Below are 17,888 nucleotides of genomic sequence, written 5' to 3' on the forward strand. Positions count from 1 at the left end.
AGGGCTGATACTGGGCCAGTCACACTGGTGCTGTGACCCTGAGCATAGAGTTGATGAACAGCTGCAGGTTGTTATGGGGGATGAATAGGTCAAAGGGGTGAGATGTTGTAGAGAATGTGGTTCAGTGAACTACAGTAAACTACTTGTCATTTATTTGTTTACAATCAATCTAAAACATAATACAATATATGTCTGTGTACTTAATCTGGGTAGGAAGATTCTCAAAGCCCAAACATAAATGTGGGTGACGGTGTCTACCTAGTTACAGCTGAGTACGGATGAAACAAGTGACCTGATTGGTCCTATTGTTCAGGAAGCTGCTGCACTTAGAGAAACAAGTTGAATCCCTCCAGTGAAGGTTCACAGCAGTCAGAAGGTAACTACTATACAGTATAGTCCTCCTGAATGTCTCTCTGTTGTCTGAACATGAAGACCTCTATGATTGTCCTCATCCTCTGCTGTCAGGTGTATGCAGAAGACAAAGGTAAGTAGATATTATTCAGTTGATGAGGGAAATAAAATATATTATATAACCAAAAACGTGTTTCAAGAGCTTGTAATGTTTAAAATGGATATGGATGGACTGAAATTAACACATTAGTGGAACTCCTTGGTTAGGGACTATTGATGCACCAGTTTGTTACAGGTTAGGTGTTAGAACAGGGACAGGATGGTGTTTGGGTTATAGGGTTAGACCAGGATGGTGTTTGGGTTATAGGGTTAGACCAGGGACAGGATGGTGTTTGGGTTATAAGGTTAGACCAGGGACAGGATGGTGTTTGGGTTATAGGGTTAGACCAGGGACAGGATGGTGTTTGGGTTATAGGGTTAGACCAGGATGGTGTTTGGGTTATAGGGTTAGACCAGGGACAGGATGGTGTTTGGGTTATAAGGTTAGACCAGGGACAGGATGGTGTTTGGGTTATAGGGTTAGACCAGGGACAGGATGGTGTTTGGGTTATAGGGTTAGACCAGGGACAGGATGGTGTTTGGGTTATAGGGTTAGACCAGGGACAGGATGGTGTTTGGGTTATAGGGTTAGACCAGGGACAGGATGGTGTTTGGGTTATAGGGTTAGACCAGGATGGTGTTTGGGTTATAGGGTTAGACCAGGGACAGGATGGTGTTTGGGTTATAAGGTTAGACCAGGGACAGGATGGTGTTTGGGTTATAGGGTTAGACCAGGGACAGGATGGTGTTTGGGTTATAGGGTTAGACCAGGGACAGGATGGTGTTTGGGTTATAGGGTTAGACCAGGGACAGGATGGTGTTTGGGTTATAGGGTTAGACCAGGGACAGGATGGTGTTTGGGTTATAGGGTTAGACCAGGGACAGGATGGTGTTTGGGTTATAGGGTTAGACCAGGGACAGGATGGTGTTTGGGTTATAAGGTTAGACCAGGGACAGGATGGTGTTTGGGAGGGTTAGACCAGGGACAGGATGGTGTTTGGGTTATAGGGTTAGACCAGGGACAGGATGGTGTTTGGGTTATAGGGTTAGACCAGGGACAGGGTGGTGTTTGGGTTATAGGGTTAGACCAGGGACAGGATGGTGTTTGGGTTATAGGGTTAGACCAGGGACAGGATGGTGTTTGGGTTATAGGGTTAGACCAGGGACAGGATGGTGTTTGGGTTATAGGGTTAGACCAGGATGGTGTTTGGGTTATAGGGTTAGACCAGGGACAGGATGGTGTTTGGGTTATAGGGTTAGACCAGGGACAGGATGGTGTTTGGGTTATAGGGTTAGACCAGGGACAGGATGGTGTTTGGGTTATAGGGTTAGACCAGGGACAGGATGGTGTTTGGGTTATAGGGTTAGACCAGGGACAGGATGGTGTTTGGGTTATAGGGTTAGACCAGGATGGTGTTTGGGTTATAGGGTTAGACCAGGGACAGGATGGTGTTTGGGTTATAGGGTTAGACCAGGGACAGGATGGTGTTTGGGTTATAGGGTTAGACCAGGGACAGGATGGTGTTTGGGTTATAGGGTTAGACCAGGGACAGGATGGTGTTTGGGTTATAGGGTTAGACCAGGGACAGGATGGTGTTTGGGTTACAGGGTTAGACCAGGGACAGGATGATGTTTTGGTTACAGGGTTAGACCAGGGACAGGATGGTGTTTGGGTTACAGGGTTAGACCAGGGACAGGATGGTGTTTGGGTTACAGGGTTAGACCAGGGACAGGATGGTGTTTGGGTTACAGGGTTAGACCAGGGACAGGATGGTGTTTGGGTTATAGGTTGTAGGGTTTGGAGGTAGTTAGTGGATAGTTAACAGTGTCTTAATAGTTAGTTGAACATGTTAAACCACCTGTAGTGGTCTGTACAAATACAGTATTACCACATTATTCTGCCACTAATTCAAACACTGAAGGGTTAAAAGGATGTGTGTTCATGTTGGTAAAGCAGGACAGTAAAATGTTATTAAATAATGTGTCTGAGCATCACAACGATGATCTTCCAGATGTAATGTACTAACAGGTTCATTTGGTTCTTTTCTCAGTTCTGCATATTGATATACATATTGGTGGATGCAGTGATTCAGATGGAGTGGATATGTATGGACTGGATGGTGAAGAGATGTGGTACGCAGACTTCAACAAAAAGGAGGGAGTGATGCCGCTGCCTCCGTTTGCAGATCCATTGACCTACCGTGGAGCTTATGAAGTGGCTGTAGGTAATCAGGGGGTATGCAAAGCAAACCTGGCCACATTTATAAAAGCTTACAAGAACCCACCAGAGACAATAGGTAAGAGAGAGAAGTAATCTGGAGTGAATGAATCAATAGAATTAAAGTAGTAAAATAGTCAACTCACTATGACCTCTTAACATGTTGTATCATCTGTGTTATAGAGCTCCACATATGATCAGTGTTACAGCCTTTTAATATTACTACAACAAGCCTGATCAATGCTTCACTACACTTATAGACCCCGGGAAGAATGAATGTGATATTAAATGTGTTCCCACAGACCCTCCTCACAGCAGCATCTACCCCAGGGATGATGTGGAACTGGGGGTGGAGAACACTCTCATCTGCCACGTCAGTGGGTTCCACCCTGCACCTGTCAGAGTCAGGTGGACCAGGAACAATCAGAATGTGACCGAGGGAGTGCGTATCAGCACCCCCTACCCCAACACTGATTTCACCCTCAACCAGTTCTCCAGTCTGAGCTTCACCCCAGAGGAGGGAGACATCTATGGCTGTACTGTGGAGCACAAGGCCCTTACTGAGCCCCTGACACGGATCTGGGGTGAGAAGACACAACTACATTACATTTAGCCTGCATTACTTTTGACTTCTTCTCAATATTTTAGTGTCACAAATCCGTTGTTTCAGGCATTTACTCTGTAACTGATAAAATGACCAACAGTTCATCACTTGATGTTATTACTCTGTGTGTCTCTGTGTGTCTCTGTGTGTCTCTGTGTGTCTCTGTGTGTCTCTCTCTCTGTCTGTGTGTCTCTGTGTGTCTCTCTCTCTGTCTGTGTGTCTCTGTTTGTCTCTCTCTGTCTGTGTGTCTCTGTGTGTCTCTCTTTGTCTGTGTGTCTATGTGTGTCTCTGTGTGTCTTTCTCTCTGTCTGTGTGTCTCTCTCTCTCTGTCTGTGTGTCTCTCTATCTGTGTGTCTCTCTCTTTATGTGTGTCTCTCTGTGTGTGTGTGTGTGTGTGTGTGTGTGTGTGTGTGTGTGTGTGTGTGTGTGTGTGTGTGTGTGTGTGTGTGTGTGTGTGTGTGTGTGTGTGTGTGTGTGTGTGTGTGTGTGTGTGTGTATGTGTCTCTGTGTGTGTGTGTGTCTCTCTGTGTGTGTGTATGTGTCTCTGTGACTCTGTGTGTGTGTGTGTGTGTGTGTGTGTGTGTGTGTGTGTGTGTGTGTGTGTGTGTGTGTGTGTGTGTGTGTGTGTGTGTGTCTCTGTGACTCTGTGTGTGTGTCTCTGTGTGTGTGTGTGTGTGTGTGTGTGTGTGTGTGTGTGTGTGTGTGTGTGTGTGTGTGTGTGTGTGTGTGTGTGTGTGTGTGTGTGTGTGCGTGTGTGTGTGTGTGTGTGTGTGTGTGTGTGTGTGTGTGTGTGTGTGTGTGTGTGTGTGTCCACAGAAGCTGAGTTGAGCCAGCCCAGTGTGGGTCCTGCTGTGTTCTGTGGAGTGGGTCTGACTCTGGGGCTGCTGGGAGTGGCTACCGGAACGTTCTTCCTCATCAAAGGGAACCAGTGCAACTGAGACTACAGAGTCAGAGCATCATGGCAAATCTGTATAAATATAGAGGGCGTCGCCATCATTTAAAGTATCTTTGTATTGTTAAAACTGTGTATATAGACTGTAGATGGCAAAAAGCCTTTTTAGCCACCTCAGGAATGTGAGGTTAAACTGCAGATAATATAGTTTCAGGAGGGGTTAAGTACATGAAAATAAACACGTGTAGTGCAAATTTATCCCCCTTGGCCCCTTCAAAGGTAGAGCATAACAATAGTCTGATATAGTAAACATTTCAGCAGTCTATGCTAATTATCCCCCAAATTGATGTATGCCGGGGGTACCTTTTAACCTTGTATGTGTTTATTAAAGCTTATTAGCCTTGAAACCCCCCTGGTCTGTGTCTTCTGGTTCCACTGCCACATGTGCCCCCTCCCCACCTATGGGTGTGCCACAGCACATTACACTGAGTCTATTGGATGGAAGTTTACAGAGAAACATACTCCCGCAACAGTTTGGAATAAATAAACTATAAACTAGCATTATGGGACTGAATGAAACTTCTGTCATCTGCCACATGTTTGGGGTGGCAGGTAGCCTAGTGGTTAGAGGGGGACAGCAGGTAGCCTAGTTGTTAGAGGGGGGTGGCAGGTAGCCTAGTGGTTAGAGAGGGGAGGCAGGTAGCCTAGTGGTTAGAGGGGGACAGCAGGTAGCCTAGTGGTTAGAGGGGGGTGGTAGGTAGCCTAGTGGTTAGAGGGGAGGCAGGTAGCCTAGTGGTTAGAGAGGGGTGGCAGGTAGCCTAGTGGTTAGAGGGGACTGCAGGTAGCCTAGTGGTTAGAGGGGTGGCAGGTAGCCTAGTGGTTAGAGGGGGGTGGTAAGTAGCCTAGTGGTTAGAGGGGGACAGCAGGTAGCCTAGTGGTTAGAGGGGGACAGCAGGTAGCCTAGTGGTTAGAGGGGGTGGCAGGTAGCCTAGTGGTTAGAGGGGGAGGCAGGTAGCCTAGTGGTTAGAGGGGGAGGCAGGTTGCCTAGTGGTTAGAGGGGGTGGCAGGTAGCCTAGTGGTTAGAGGGGGGTGGCAGGTAGCCTAGTGGTTAGAGGGGGACGGCAGGTAGCCTAGTGGTTAGAGGGGGACAGCAGGTAGCCTAGTGGTTAGAGGTTGGGGACAGCAGGTAGCCTAGTGGTTAGAGGGGGACAGCAGGTAGCCTAGTGGTTAGGGGGCGGCAGGTAGCCTAGGGGACAGCAGGTAGCCTAGTGGTTAGAGGGGGACAGCAGGTAGCCTAGTGGTTAGAGGGGGACAGCAGGTTGCCTAGTGGTTAGAGGGGGGTGGCAGGTAGCCTAGTGCTTAGAGGGGGGTGGCAGGTAGCCTAGTGGTTAGAGGGGGGAGGCAGGTAGCCTAGTGGTTAGAGGGGGACAGCAGGTAGCCTAGTGGTTAGAGGGGGACGGCAGGTTGCCTAGTGGTTAGAGGGGGGCGGCAGGTAGCCTAGTGGTTAGAGGGGGGAGGCAGGTAGCCTAGTGGTTAGAGGGGGCGGCAGGTAGCCTAGTGGTTAGAGGGGGACAGCAGGTAGCCTAGTGGTTAGAGGGGGACAGCAGGTAGCCTAGTGGTTAGAGGGGGACAGCAGGTAGCCTAGTGGTTAGAGGGGGACAGCAGGTAGCCTAGTGGTTAGAGGGGGACAGCAGGTAGCCTAGTGGTTAGAGGGGGACAGCAGGTAGCCTAGTGGTTAGAGGGGGACAGCAGGTAGCCTAGTGGTTAGAGGGGGACAGCAGGTAGCCTAGTGGTTAGAGGGGGACAGCAGGTAGCCTAGTGGTTAGAGGGGGACAGCAGGTAGCCTAGTGGTTAGAGGGGGACAGCAGGTAGCCTAGTGGTTAGAGGGGGGGGGACAGCAGGTAGCCTAGTGGTTAGAGGGGGACAGCAGGTAGCCTAGTGGTTAGAGGGGACAGCAGGTAGCCTAGTGGTTAGAGGGGACAGCAGGTAGCCTAGTGGTTAGAGGGGGACAGCAGGTAGCCTAGTGGTTAGAGGGGGACAGCAGGTAGCCTAGTGGTTAGAGGGGGGTGGCAGGTAGCCTAGTGGTTAGAGGAGGGAGGAGGGTAGCCTAGTGGTTAGAGGGGGGCGGCAGGTAGCCTAGTGGTTAGAGGGGGGCGGCAGGTAGCCTAGTGGTTAGAGGGGGGCGGCAGGTAGCCTAGTGGTTAGAGGGGGTGGCAGGTAGCCTAGTGGTTAGAGGGGGACAGCAGGTAGCCTAGTGGTTAGAGGGGGACAGCAGGTAGCCTAGTGGTTAGAGGGGGAGGCAGGTAGCCTAGTGGTTAGAGGGGGACAGCAGGTAGCCTAGTGGTTAGAGGGGGACAGCAGGTAGCCTAGTGGTTAGAGGGGGACAGCAGGTAGCCTAGTGGTTAGAGGGGGACAGCAGGTAGCCTAGTGGTTAGAGGGGGACAGCAGGTAGCCTAGTGGTTAGAGGGGGACAGCAGGTAGCCTAGTGGTTAGAGGGGGACAGCAGGTAGCCTAGTGGTTAGAGGGGGACAGCAGGTAGCCTAGTGGTTAGAGGGGAGGCAGGTAGCCTAGTGGTTAGAGGGGGACAGCAGGTAGCCTAGTGGTTAGAGGGGGACAGCAGGTAGCCTAGTGGTTAGAGGGGGACAGCAGGTAGCCTAGTGGTTAGAGGGGGACAGCAGGTAGCCTAGTGGTTAGAGGGGGACAGCAGGTAGCCTAGTGGTTAGAGGGGGACAGCAGGTAGCCTAGTGGTTAGAGGGGGGAGGCAGGTAGCCTAGTGGTTAGAGGGGGACAGCAGGTAGCCTAGTGGTTAGAGGGGGACAGCAGGTAGCCTAGTGGTTAGAGGGGGACAGCAGGTAGCCTAGTGGTTAGAGGGGGACAGCAGGTAGCCTAGTGGTTAGAGGGGGGAGGCAGGTAGCCTAGTGGTTAGAGGGGGACAGCAGGTAGCCTAGTGGTTAGAGGGGGACAGCAGGTAGCCTAGTGGTTAGAGGGGGACAGCAGGTAGCCTAGTGGTTAGAGGGGGACAGCAGGTAGCCTAGTGGTTAGAGGGGGACAGCAGGTAGCCTAGTGGTTAGAGGGGGACAGCAGGTAGCCTAGTGGTTAGAGGGGGACAGCAGGTAGCCTAGTGGTTAGAGGGGGAGGCAGGTAGCCTAGTGGTTAGAGGGGGACAGCAGGTAGCCTAGTGGTTAGAGGGGGGAGGCAGGTAGCCTAGTGGTTAGAGGGGGACAGCAGGTAGCCTAGTGGGGACAGCAGGTAGCCTAGTGGTTAGAGGGGGACAGCAGGTAGCCTAGTGGTTAGAGGGGGACAGCAGGTAGCCTAGTGGTTAGAGTGTTGGGCCAGTAAACAAAAGGTTGCCGGATCGAATTCCTCGAGCTGACGAGGTAAACATCTGTCGCTCTGCCCTTGAACAATGCAGTTTAAACACTGTTCCTAGGCCGTCATTGTAAATTACAATGTGTTCTTATCTGACTTACCTAGTTAAAAGGTAAATATATATATATATTAAAGCAATAACTGTGTTGTTCCACAATTTGAGTAGATCTGGATAAAACACTCAATTTAACAGTTGAGTCATATAAAGTTGGCTACATCTAAATAAACCTAAACATTTATACACTACTTTACCAAAAGTATGTGGACACCTGCGTCAAACATTCTAAAATCGTGGGCATTCAAATGGAGTTGGTCCCCCCTTTGCTGCTATAACAGCCTCCACTCTGCTGGGAAGGCTTTCCACTAGATGTTGAAACATTGCTACGGGGACTTGCTTCCATTCGGCCACAAGAGCATTAGTGAGGTCGGGCACTGATGTTGGGTGATAAGGGCTGGCTAGCAGTCAGCGTTCCAATTCATCCCAAAGGTGTTTGATAGGGTTGGGGTCAGGGCTCTATGCAGCCCAGTCAAGTTCTTCCTCATGGACCTTGCTTTGTGCACGGGGGCATTGTCATGCTGACACAGGAAAGGGCCTTCCCCAAACTAATGCCACAAAGTTGGAAGCACAGAATCATCTAGAGTGTCATTTTATGCTGTAGCATTAACATTTCCCTTCACTGGAACTAAGGGGCCTGAACCATGAAAAACATCCCCAGACCATTATTCCTCCTCCACCAAACGGCACTATGCATTCTGGCAGGTAGAGTTCTCCCCCAAACCCAGAGTCGTCTGTCAGACTGCCAGATGGTGAAGTGTGATTCATCACTCCAGAGAACGCGTTTCCACTGGTCCAGAGTCCAATGATGGCCATCTTTACGCCACTCCAGCCGATGCTTGGCATTGCGCATGGTGATCTTAGGCTTGTTGTGCGGCTGCTTGGCCATGAAACCCATTTGATGAAGCTCCCGACGAACAGTTATTGTGCTGATGTTGCTTCCAGAGGCAGTTTGGAACTCAGTAGAGGCTGAGTGTTGCAACCGAGGACAGACGATTTGTACATACTACACACTTCGCAGCTGAGCCGCTGTTGATCCTAGACGTTTCCACTTCACAATAACAGCACTTACAGTTGACAGGGCAGTTCTAGCAGGGCATACATTTGATGAACTGATTTGTTGGAAAAGTGGCAACCTATGACGGTGCCATGTTGAAAGTCACTGAGCTCTTCAGTAAGGCCATTCTACTGCCTATGTTTGTCTGTGGAGATTGCATGGCGGTGTACTTGATTTTATACACCTGTCAGTAACGGGTGTGGCTGAAATAGCTGAATCCACTCATTTGAAGTGGTGTCCACATACTTTGTATATATAGTGTATAATAATGTGTTTTCATTTAAATAAATGTGTTCCCCATTTTGACCTGTTACATTTCTAGGAAGATGTCAACCCATTTAACCCAAAATGTCCCCAGGTTTTCAGCATCATTATAAAGCCCTAGTTATTGTGTTGCTTTTGACAAAGTCATTCCTGAAGATTATTGTACTTTTGACAAAAGTACACTACCCAAAATGCACTCTCTCTATTCGTGGAATGACAACCAAGTTCCACGTTTTTAAAAATCTGGTCACACAAGGAATTGGAAGACTGCAATCAAAGTTTGGACTGACCTGGACTGACCTGTTTAATGTAGGTTTTCTCAAATATAATGTGTGGATTGCTTTCTACTCACAGTCAAATTCTTAGATAATCAAAAGTTGTATATTATTCGCCCTTTAAACCTTTTAAAAACCTTTTTCAGGTTTATTTTATTTGACATTTATACTGTGGTGAATTCCTACCACAAAGTGAGTTAATCTAATTCAAATCAAATGTAATTTGTCACCGGCTCTGAATACAACAGGTTGAGCCGTCCTTCCCTTGTGGAGCGGCCAGTGTGAAGTCCTCCCAATATATTGTTTCATTAAAAGTGTTTTTAATTTTGTCAGGTTATTTGGACTCTTAGCCTTGTGATTTTGAAAAGTTGTATACAATTGATACAAATACAGTTTAGCGACATAATACTTCAACATCTTCCTAGGGACAGTTTATCCCTTCTATATTTAAGGTCTTCTTGTAGGGTCTGCCTGGTAACATGTGACGCTGTGTGTCAGCAGCAGAGGACTGGCCCATTTCCTCAACAGTTAATTCCTTTCTCTCTGAGCTGCTGTCTTTAGTTCACTATCACTCAGCAGAGGAACATGTCGATGCCAATTGCCTTCTACATTTGCCTGACCCTGTTATGGTCCATATTCTCTGGAACAGGTAAGTTGAGAACAAAAAAAGTTTGTTGATTATGATTGGAATGGAGTTGTTGTTATTATTGTTGCTGTTGTTGTTATTATTTGTATGTTCAACATTACCTGACATTTACATTTACATTTAAGTCATTTAGCAGACGCTCTTATCCAGAGCGACTTACAAATTGGAGGGACTGATATTATGAGTAATTATATTCAATCATTTGCATAATCTTCAGCACCCTGAAATTGTTCTGTTCTCTCTGACAGTGTAGTCTGGGTGATGGTAATACCTGCATTAAGTCTAAACCAGTGTATTTGTAGTCCTCATATTACGTTTATGTTGAACCTTCACATAGTTACACTGAGTGAATAATCTGCCAAACTATAATGTCTAACATTGTATAGTGGAACAGGAATACAACATGGTTGGATAAAAATATACCATATTTAAATGAGTATAGATGAGTGACATGAAAATAAACAAGTTAGTACAGTTGGCAGAGTACCACATTTAACATTATATTATAACTATATGGCAAAACAATCTGACAAAACAATGACCTGTATTCATGTTTTCCTTTCAGATGGATATTTTCATCAGGTTGTGAGTCAGTGTCGATTCTCCTCAAAGGACCTGCAGGGTATAGAGTATATAGACTCTTATGTTTTCAATAAGGTTGAACAAATCCGATTCAACAGCACTGTGGGGAGGTTTGTTGGATACACTGAGCTGGGTCTGATAAATGCAGAAGCATGGAACAGTGATGCTGGGATCCTGGGTCAAGAGCAGGCGCAGCTGGAGCGTTTTTGTAAGACTAACGATGCTATCGACTACAGCGCCATACTGGACAAGACAGGTGAGCAGGGCTCCTTAACACCACTTACAGGCCTCTGACTGAGCAAGTCAAGACCATTACTTTATTTTATTCAGGATAAATGTTATATAGAGATCTGTCTGATGAAGATGATGGTGGAGATTCAGGGATTAATAAAGATATATATCCAGACTAAAGGTAAACGCTTAATAAAGACACAATTGTTATCTAACTTGGATGGATGAATAACATGGTTTTTCTTGAATAGTTTTATAGCTGGAACTGTATTTAGAACACTGAGCAACTCAGCTCGGGGATTTGAACTTGCAACCTTCTGGTTACTAGTCCAACACTCTAACCACTAGGCTACCCTGCCGCCCCATTACAGTATGACTAGTCAGCTATATGTCAACAGTTCAGTCCTAATCATCTATTGTATGTACATTCCAGCTCATCTCTCTAATGAAGTCTAATTTATAAAGCACAGCGATGGTTCAATGATATCAGAACTATGGACTAAATGTTATGCGTCCTATCATATTGGGGTGGCAGCGTAGCCTAGTGGTTAGAGCGTTGGACTAGTAACCGGAAGGTTGCAAGTTCAAACCCCCGAGCTGACAAGGTACAAATCTGTCGTTCTGCCCCTGAACAGGCAGTTAACCCGCTGTTCCTATGCCGTCATTGAAAATAAGAATTTGTTCTTAACTGACTTGCCTAGTTAAATAAAGGTTAAATAAAGGTAAAATAAAAAATATATAGTGTATAATATAACAATGATATAACTATGCTGACAAATTTTTTGTTTACTCCATTAGTTGAGCCCCATGTCAGACTGAGCTCAGTGACTCCCCCCAGTGGCAGACACCCTGCCATGCTGATGTGCAGCGCCTATGACTTCTACCCCAAACAAATCAGAGTGACCTGGCTGAGGGACGGACGTGAGGTGAAATCTGATGTGACCTCCACTGAGGAGCTGGCTAACGGGGACTGGTACTACCAGATCCACTCCCACCTGGAGTACACACCCAAGTCTGGAGAGAAGATCTCCTGCATGGTGGAGCACATCAGCCTCACTGAGCCCATGATGTATCACTGGGGTAAGGGGCGATAATGGGGCGATAGTGGGGTAAGACTGTGAGTGGGGTAATGGGGTGAGAGTGGGGTAATGGTCTGAGAGTGGGGTAAGGGTGTGAGAGTGGGGTAAAGGTGTGAGATTGGGATAATGGGGTGAGAGTGGGGTAAGGGTCTGGGAGTGGGGTAAGGGTGTGAGAGTGGGGTGAGAATGGGGTAAGGGTGTGAGAGTGGGGTAATGGGGTGAGAATGGGGTAATGGCGTGAGAGTGGGTAAGGGTGTGAGAGTGGGGTAATGGGGTGAGAGTGGGGTAACGATCTGAGAGTGGGTTACTGAGGTGAGAGTGGGGTAATGGGGTGAGAATGGGGTAAGGGTGTGAGAGTGGGGTAATAGTGTGAGAGTGGGGTAAGGGTGTGAGAGTGGGATAAGGGTGTGAGAGTGGGTTAATGGGGTGAGAGTGGGTTAAGGGTCTGAGAGTGGGGTAATGGTGTGAGAGTGGGGTAATGGGGTGAGAATGTGGTAAGGGTGTGAGAGTGGGTAAGGGTGTGAGAGTGGGTTAATGGGGTGAGAGTGGGGTTAGAGTGGGGTAACGGTGTGTGCGAGTGGGGTAATTGTGTGAGAGTGGGGTAACGGTGTGTGAGAATGGGGTAATTGTGTGAGAGTGGGGTAATGTGTGAGAGTGGGGTAACGGTGTGTGAGAGTGGGGTAATTGTGTGAGAGTGGGGTAACGGTGTGTGAGAGTGGGGTAACGGTGTGTGAGAGTGGGGTAATTGTGTGTGAGAGTGGGGTAACAGTGTGTGAGAGTGGGGTAACAGTGTGTGAGAGTGGGGTAACGGTGTGTGAGAGTGGGCTAATTGTGTGAGAGTGGGGTAACGGTGTGTGAGAGTGGGCTAATTGTGTGAGAGTGGGGTAACGTTGTGTGAGAGTGGGGTAATTGTGTGTGAGAGTGGGGTAACAGTGTGTGAGAGTGGGGTAATGGTGTGTGAGAGTGGGGTAATTGTATGAGAGTAGGTTCATGGGGTGTGAGGTAATGGTGGTACACAGACTATGTTGTGTGTGTTGTGTATTTAATAGAAATACTGTTATTGAATCACAGTAATATTGTTGTTGAAATGATCCTTTCTCTCTGACAGACCCGTCCCTGCCTGAGGCTGAGAGGAATAAGATAGCGATCGGTGCATCCGGTCTGGTGCTGGGAACCATCTTAGCATTAGCAGGACTGATCTACTACAAGAAGAAGTCTTCAGGTGAGGTCATCAGTGTGTAGAAAACATAGATATACAGTGGGGCAAAAAGTATTTAGTCAGCCACCAATTGTGCAAGTTCTCCCACTTAAAAATATGAGGCCTGTAATTTTCATCATAGCTACACTTCAACTATGACAGACAAAATGAGAAGAAAAATCCAGAAAATCACATTGTAGGATTTTTAATGAATTTATTTGCAAATTATGGTGGAAAATAAGTATTTGGTCAATAACAAAAGTTTATCTCAATACTTTGTTATTGTAATAGTGTAATAGTAATAGAGAGAGAACAGGGAGAGAGAGTGCAGAGAGAGAGAGTGCAGAGAGAGAGAGTGCAGAGATAGAGCAGAGAGAGAGAGAGTGCAGAGAGAGAGAGAGAGTGCAGAGAGAGAGTGCAGAGAGAGAGAGAGTGCAGAGATAGAGCAGAGAGAGAGAGTGCAGAGAGAGAGAGAGTGCAGAGAGAGAGAGAGAGTGCAGAGAGAGCAGAGAGAGAGAAAGAGCAGAGAGAGAGAGAGTGCAGAGAGAGAGAGTGCAGAGAGAGAGAGCAGAGAGAGAGCAGAAAGCAGAGAGAGAGAGAGAGTGCAGAGAGAGAGAGAGTGCAGAGAGAGAGAGTGCAGAGAGAGAGAGTGCAGAGAGAGAGTGCAGAGAGAGAGTGCAGAGAGAGAGAGAGCAGAGAGAGAGAGTGCAGAGAGAGAGCAGAGAGAGAGAGAGAGAGAGAGAGTGCAGAGAGAGAGAGTGCAGAGAGAGAGAGTGCAGAGAGAGAGAGCAGAGAGAGAGCAGAGAGAGAGTGCAGAGAGAGAGAGTGCAGAGAGAGAGAGTGCAGAGAGAGAGTGCAGAGAGAGAGAGTGCAGAGAGAGAGAGTGCAGAGAGAGAGAGCAGAGAGAGAGAGAGCAGAGGGAGAGAGAGTGCAGAGAGAGAGAGAGAGTGCAGAGAGAGAGAGAGCAGAGAAAGAGAGCAGAGAGAGCAGAAAGCAGAGAGAGCAATAGTAATAGTGTAATAGTATAGAACAGCATATGGGATTGTGTTCATCAACATGTAAATGTTATAATGATTCATATTCTCTCTCTCTGTCTCTCTCTCTGTCTCTCTCTCTCCTATAACAGGGGTGCTCTAGTAGCAACAAGGTGAGACTCTATTCTGCTGAAAGACCAGTTACAATGGCTCATGTTAAATATGTCATTATAGTCATTTGTCTCACTACGAATACCTGCTTACTATATTTTCACATTTGAAGGTACATTGGTGTATCTGCTGCAGAAATGGATCCCAAATGAGATTTTCTTGCTTGTTATGAATCAGTGTTCCTGAAAGGACGTCTACTGCTGGAGTGTTTAACTGAATATTCATCAATACTTTCCCAATGAATCATATTGTTGGTAACATATTATCCTTACACCTTTCATTATTAATCCATGAACAACTTTAGGCTTGATAGTATTTAGACAGTTAGTGCTGAGCATGATGTAATTAGTTGTTGATTTACCTAATAGGTGTGGTAGAGAACTGCTTTAACTGACCTACTATAACACTGTAAGTTATTGAGTGGGCAGCACATACAACAGTCCACTGTGCTGGGGGTTCTTTACTCAGCTTTACTGTTGTGTCTTTTTCACTAACAAATAACACACTTGTTCTCAAGGGAACAAAAGACAAAGGAATAAGTTCAGTAAATGGTGAACATATTGTGTGTGGTAATACTGCTGTTTTGTGAAGGAGTAAAACGCTGGTTAATGAGAATAGAAAATAGCTTCAGTCTGTTTTCATTTCTTCATGTTTTAGACTTTAAATGTCCCCCTGTACTGACATCACACCCCTGTACTGACATCACACCCCTGTACTGACATCACACCCCTGTCCTGACATCACACCCCTGTCCTGACATCACACCCCTGTACTGACATCACACCCCTGTACTGACATCACACCCCTGTACTGACATCACACCCCTGTACTGACATCACACCCCTGTACTGACATCACACCCCTGTACTGACATCACACCCCTGTACTGGCATCACACCCCTGTCCTGACATCACACCCCTGTACTGACATCATACCCCTGTCCTGACATCACACCCCTGTCCTGACATCACACCCCTGTCCTGACATCACACCCCTGTCCTGACATCACACCCCTGTACTGACATCAAACCCCTGTCATCACACCCCTGTACTGACATCAAACCCCTGTCATCACACCCCTGTACTGACATCAAACCCCTGTCATCACACCCCTGTACTGACATCACACCCCTGTCATCACACCCCTGTACTGACATCACACCCCTGTCCTGACATCACACCCCTGTCCTGACATCACACCCCTGTCCTGACATCATACCCCTGTACTGACATCACACCCCTGTACTGACATCACACCCCTGTACTGACATCACACCCCTGTACTGACATCACACCCCTGTCCTGACATCACACCCCTGTACTGACATCACACCCCTGTACTGACATCACACCCCTGTCCTGACATCACACCCCTGTACTGACATCACACCCCTGTACTGACATCACACCCCTGTCATCACACCCCTGTCATCACACCCCTGTACTGACATCATACCCCTGTACTGACATCACACCCCTGTACTGACATCACACCCCTGTCCTGACATCACACCCCTGTCCTGACATCACACCCCTGTACTGACATCATTCCCCTGTCCTGACATCACACCCCTGTCCTGACATCACACCCCTGTCCTGACATCACACCCCTGTACTGACATCACACCCCTGTCCTGACATCACACCCCTGTACTGACATCACACCCCTGTACTGACATCACACCCCTGTACTGACATCACACCCCTGTACTGACATCACACCCCTGTCATCACACCCCTGTACTGACATCACACCCCTGTACTGACATCACACCCCTGTACTGACATCACACCCCTGTCCAGACATCACACCCCTGTACTGACATCACACCCCTGTACTGACATCACACCCCTGTCCTGACATCACACCCCTGTACTGACATCACACCCCTGTACTGACATCACACCCCTGTACTGACATCACACCCCTGTCCTGACATCACACCCCTGTACTGACATCACACCCCTGTCCTGACATCACACCCCTGTACTGACATCACACCCCTGTCCTGACATCACACCCCTGTCCTGACATCACACCCCTGTACTGACATCACACCCCTGTCCTGACATCACACCCCTGTACTGACATCACACCCCTGTCCTGACATCACACCCCTGTCCTGACATCACACCCCTGTCCTGACATCACACCCCTGTACTGACATCACTCCCCTGTCCTGACATCACACCCCTGTACTGACATCACACCCCTGTACTGACATCACACCCCTGTCCTGACATCACACCCCTGTACTGACATCACACCCCTGTCCTGACATCACACCTCTGTACTGACATCACACCCCTGTCCTGACATCACACCCCTGTACTGACATCAAACCCCTGTCCTGACATCACATCCCTGTCCTGACATCACACCCCTGTCCTGACATCACACCCCTGTATTGACATCACACCCCTGTCCTGACATCACACCCCTGTACTGACATCACAACGCCTGTCCTGACATCACACCCCTGTACTGACATCACACCCCTGTACTGACATCACACCCCTGTACTGACATCACACCCCTGTACTGACATCACACCCCTGGAAAGCAACCTCCTTCATGTCTCATTGATAAGATTGTATGTGGTTGATTTCAGCTCCCTTCATTTTCTGCTCTGTCATCGTTGTGGTTTCAGGTCTCCTATTTAACTGGGACATATTTTACACACCTTTGATATGGTACAATCTTTTCAATAAACCATTATGATTCAGTGTCTCTGTTTACTAAGGTTGGGTTTGATGTTTTCTTGGTATCTGAGGTAAAATGACGGTGACCTTGAACATGTCGTGTATCGGTCACTTCCCTGTGGTTGGTGTGACGTTCTTGGTCTGAATCCTAAATCGATCCCCAACTCCTACTACCTAGGAACTCAAGTAAATCTGACAGGATCAAGGTTACCTGCCTTCTGATAGGGAGATAGGGAATCACATACGACCAGAGACCAGGGTGATGACATGAACACAGTACAAAGGTTATGCTATTAGGAATAATGTATTACGTTTGTCAGTTGCATTTCTCATAAACTTCACGACTAGGCTACATTTAAATAATATGCTAATGTAGTTATTCTTGACATTTCAACATCTGACCTGTTTTTGATCACAAATGACTGGCATGTCAACTGTACACATACTGTGCATACCTCTGTATATTTTGTTTCTGTTTGAGGAACCAGACATGTTATTGTCTAGACAAGACCAGTCCTAGGGAATGCTGTCAGGGCTGAATGGGTTTCACCTGCTCTGTCCAACACAGGGTCAAGAGCCATCAGTCCAGAGTCTGCAGAGAGACTGACCACAATTTAATGGTGTGACCCACCTAATGGCTTTCAAATGTTCTGTTCTCGATAATAGAAATAAATGCTTATGGTCTGGAGCTACAGCCCAGTGAGAATGTCCTGGGAGACCCTGGGTTACAGCTCTCCGTACACAGAGAGAGAGGTATGAGGGCCACAGTACCCAGAAACTGCTATGTACTGCTTTACGATATCCATTCTGATAATTTTAATTCTACATACTGTATATACTCTGTATGGCTGTGTAGTAGTGTATGATCTTATACTCAGTACTCTCCATAGTATACCCTAATACAGTAGTAGTGTACGATCTTATACTCAGTACTCTCCATAGTATACCATTTATACCCTAATACAGTAGTAGTGTACGATCTTATACTCAGTACTCTCCATAGTATACCCTAATACAGTAGTAGTGTACGATCTTATACTCAGTACTCTCCATAGTATACCATTTATACCCTAATACAGTAGTAGTGTACGATCTTATACTCAGTACTCTCCATAGTAT

General features: G+C 47.3%; 2 protein-coding genes across 2 annotated transcripts; both read left to right on the forward strand.

The window, feature by feature from the left end:
• Positions 1-319: 319 nt before the first annotated feature.
• Positions 320-4,571, forward strand: LOC118388499 (H-2 class II histocompatibility antigen, A-U alpha chain). Its single transcript, XM_052526861.1, has 4 exons — positions 320-484; positions 2,502-2,747; positions 2,971-3,252; positions 4,089-4,571. The coding sequence occupies exons 1-4, from the start codon at positions 406-408 to the stop codon at positions 4,208-4,210; spliced, it is 729 nt and encodes a 242-aa protein (XP_052382821.1). The 5' UTR covers positions 320-405; the 3' UTR covers positions 4,211-4,571.
• Positions 4,572-9,669: 5,098 nt separating this feature from the next.
• LOC118388500 (H-2 class II histocompatibility antigen, E-S beta chain) lies at positions 9,670-16,795 on the forward strand. The gene is made up of 6 exons (XM_035777654.2): positions 9,670-9,833; positions 10,396-10,668; positions 11,442-11,723; positions 12,831-12,944; positions 14,047-14,067; positions 14,178-16,795. The coding sequence occupies exons 1-5, from the start codon at positions 9,770-9,772 to the stop codon at positions 14,055-14,057; spliced, it is 744 nt and encodes a 247-aa protein (XP_035633547.1). The 5' UTR covers positions 9,670-9,769; the 3' UTR covers positions 14,058-14,067; positions 14,178-16,795.
• Positions 16,796-17,888: the final 1,093 nt, after the last annotated feature.

This window comes from Oncorhynchus keta, chromosome 10, assembly GCF_023373465.1.
Source record: "Oncorhynchus keta strain PuntledgeMale-10-30-2019 chromosome 10, Oket_V2, whole genome shotgun sequence".
Taxonomy (NCBI): Eukaryota; Metazoa; Chordata; class Actinopteri; order Salmoniformes; family Salmonidae; genus Oncorhynchus; species Oncorhynchus keta.

What these genes read in the sequence shown, in the direction of transcription:
- LOC118388500 (XM_035777654.2), top strand. Translation starts at nt 9,770, where the DNA reads ATGTCGATGCCAATTGCCTTCTACATTTGCCTGACCCTGTTATGGTCC. An exon ending in GTCCATATTCTCTGGAACAG is followed by an intron (nt 9,834 to 10,395) that starts GTAAGTTGAGAA and finishes TTTTCCTTTCAG; the next exon opens with ATGGATATTTTCATCAGGTT. An exon ending in GCCCATGATGTATCACTGGG is followed by an intron (nt 11,724 to 12,830) that starts GTAAGGGGCGAT and finishes TCTCTCTGACAG; the next exon opens with ACCCGTCCCTGCCTGAGGCT.
- LOC118388499 (XM_052526861.1), top strand. Translation starts at nt 406, where the DNA reads ATGTCTCTCTGTTGTCTGAACATGAAGACCTCTATGATTGTCCTCATC. An exon ending in GAACCCACCAGAGACAATAG is followed by an intron (nt 2,748 to 2,970) that starts GTAAGAGAGAGA and finishes GTGTTCCCACAG; the next exon opens with ACCCTCCTCACAGCAGCATC. An exon ending in GCCCCTGACACGGATCTGGG is followed by an intron (nt 3,253 to 4,088) that starts GTGAGAAGACAC and finishes GTGTGTCCACAG; the next exon opens with AAGCTGAGTTGAGCCAGCCC.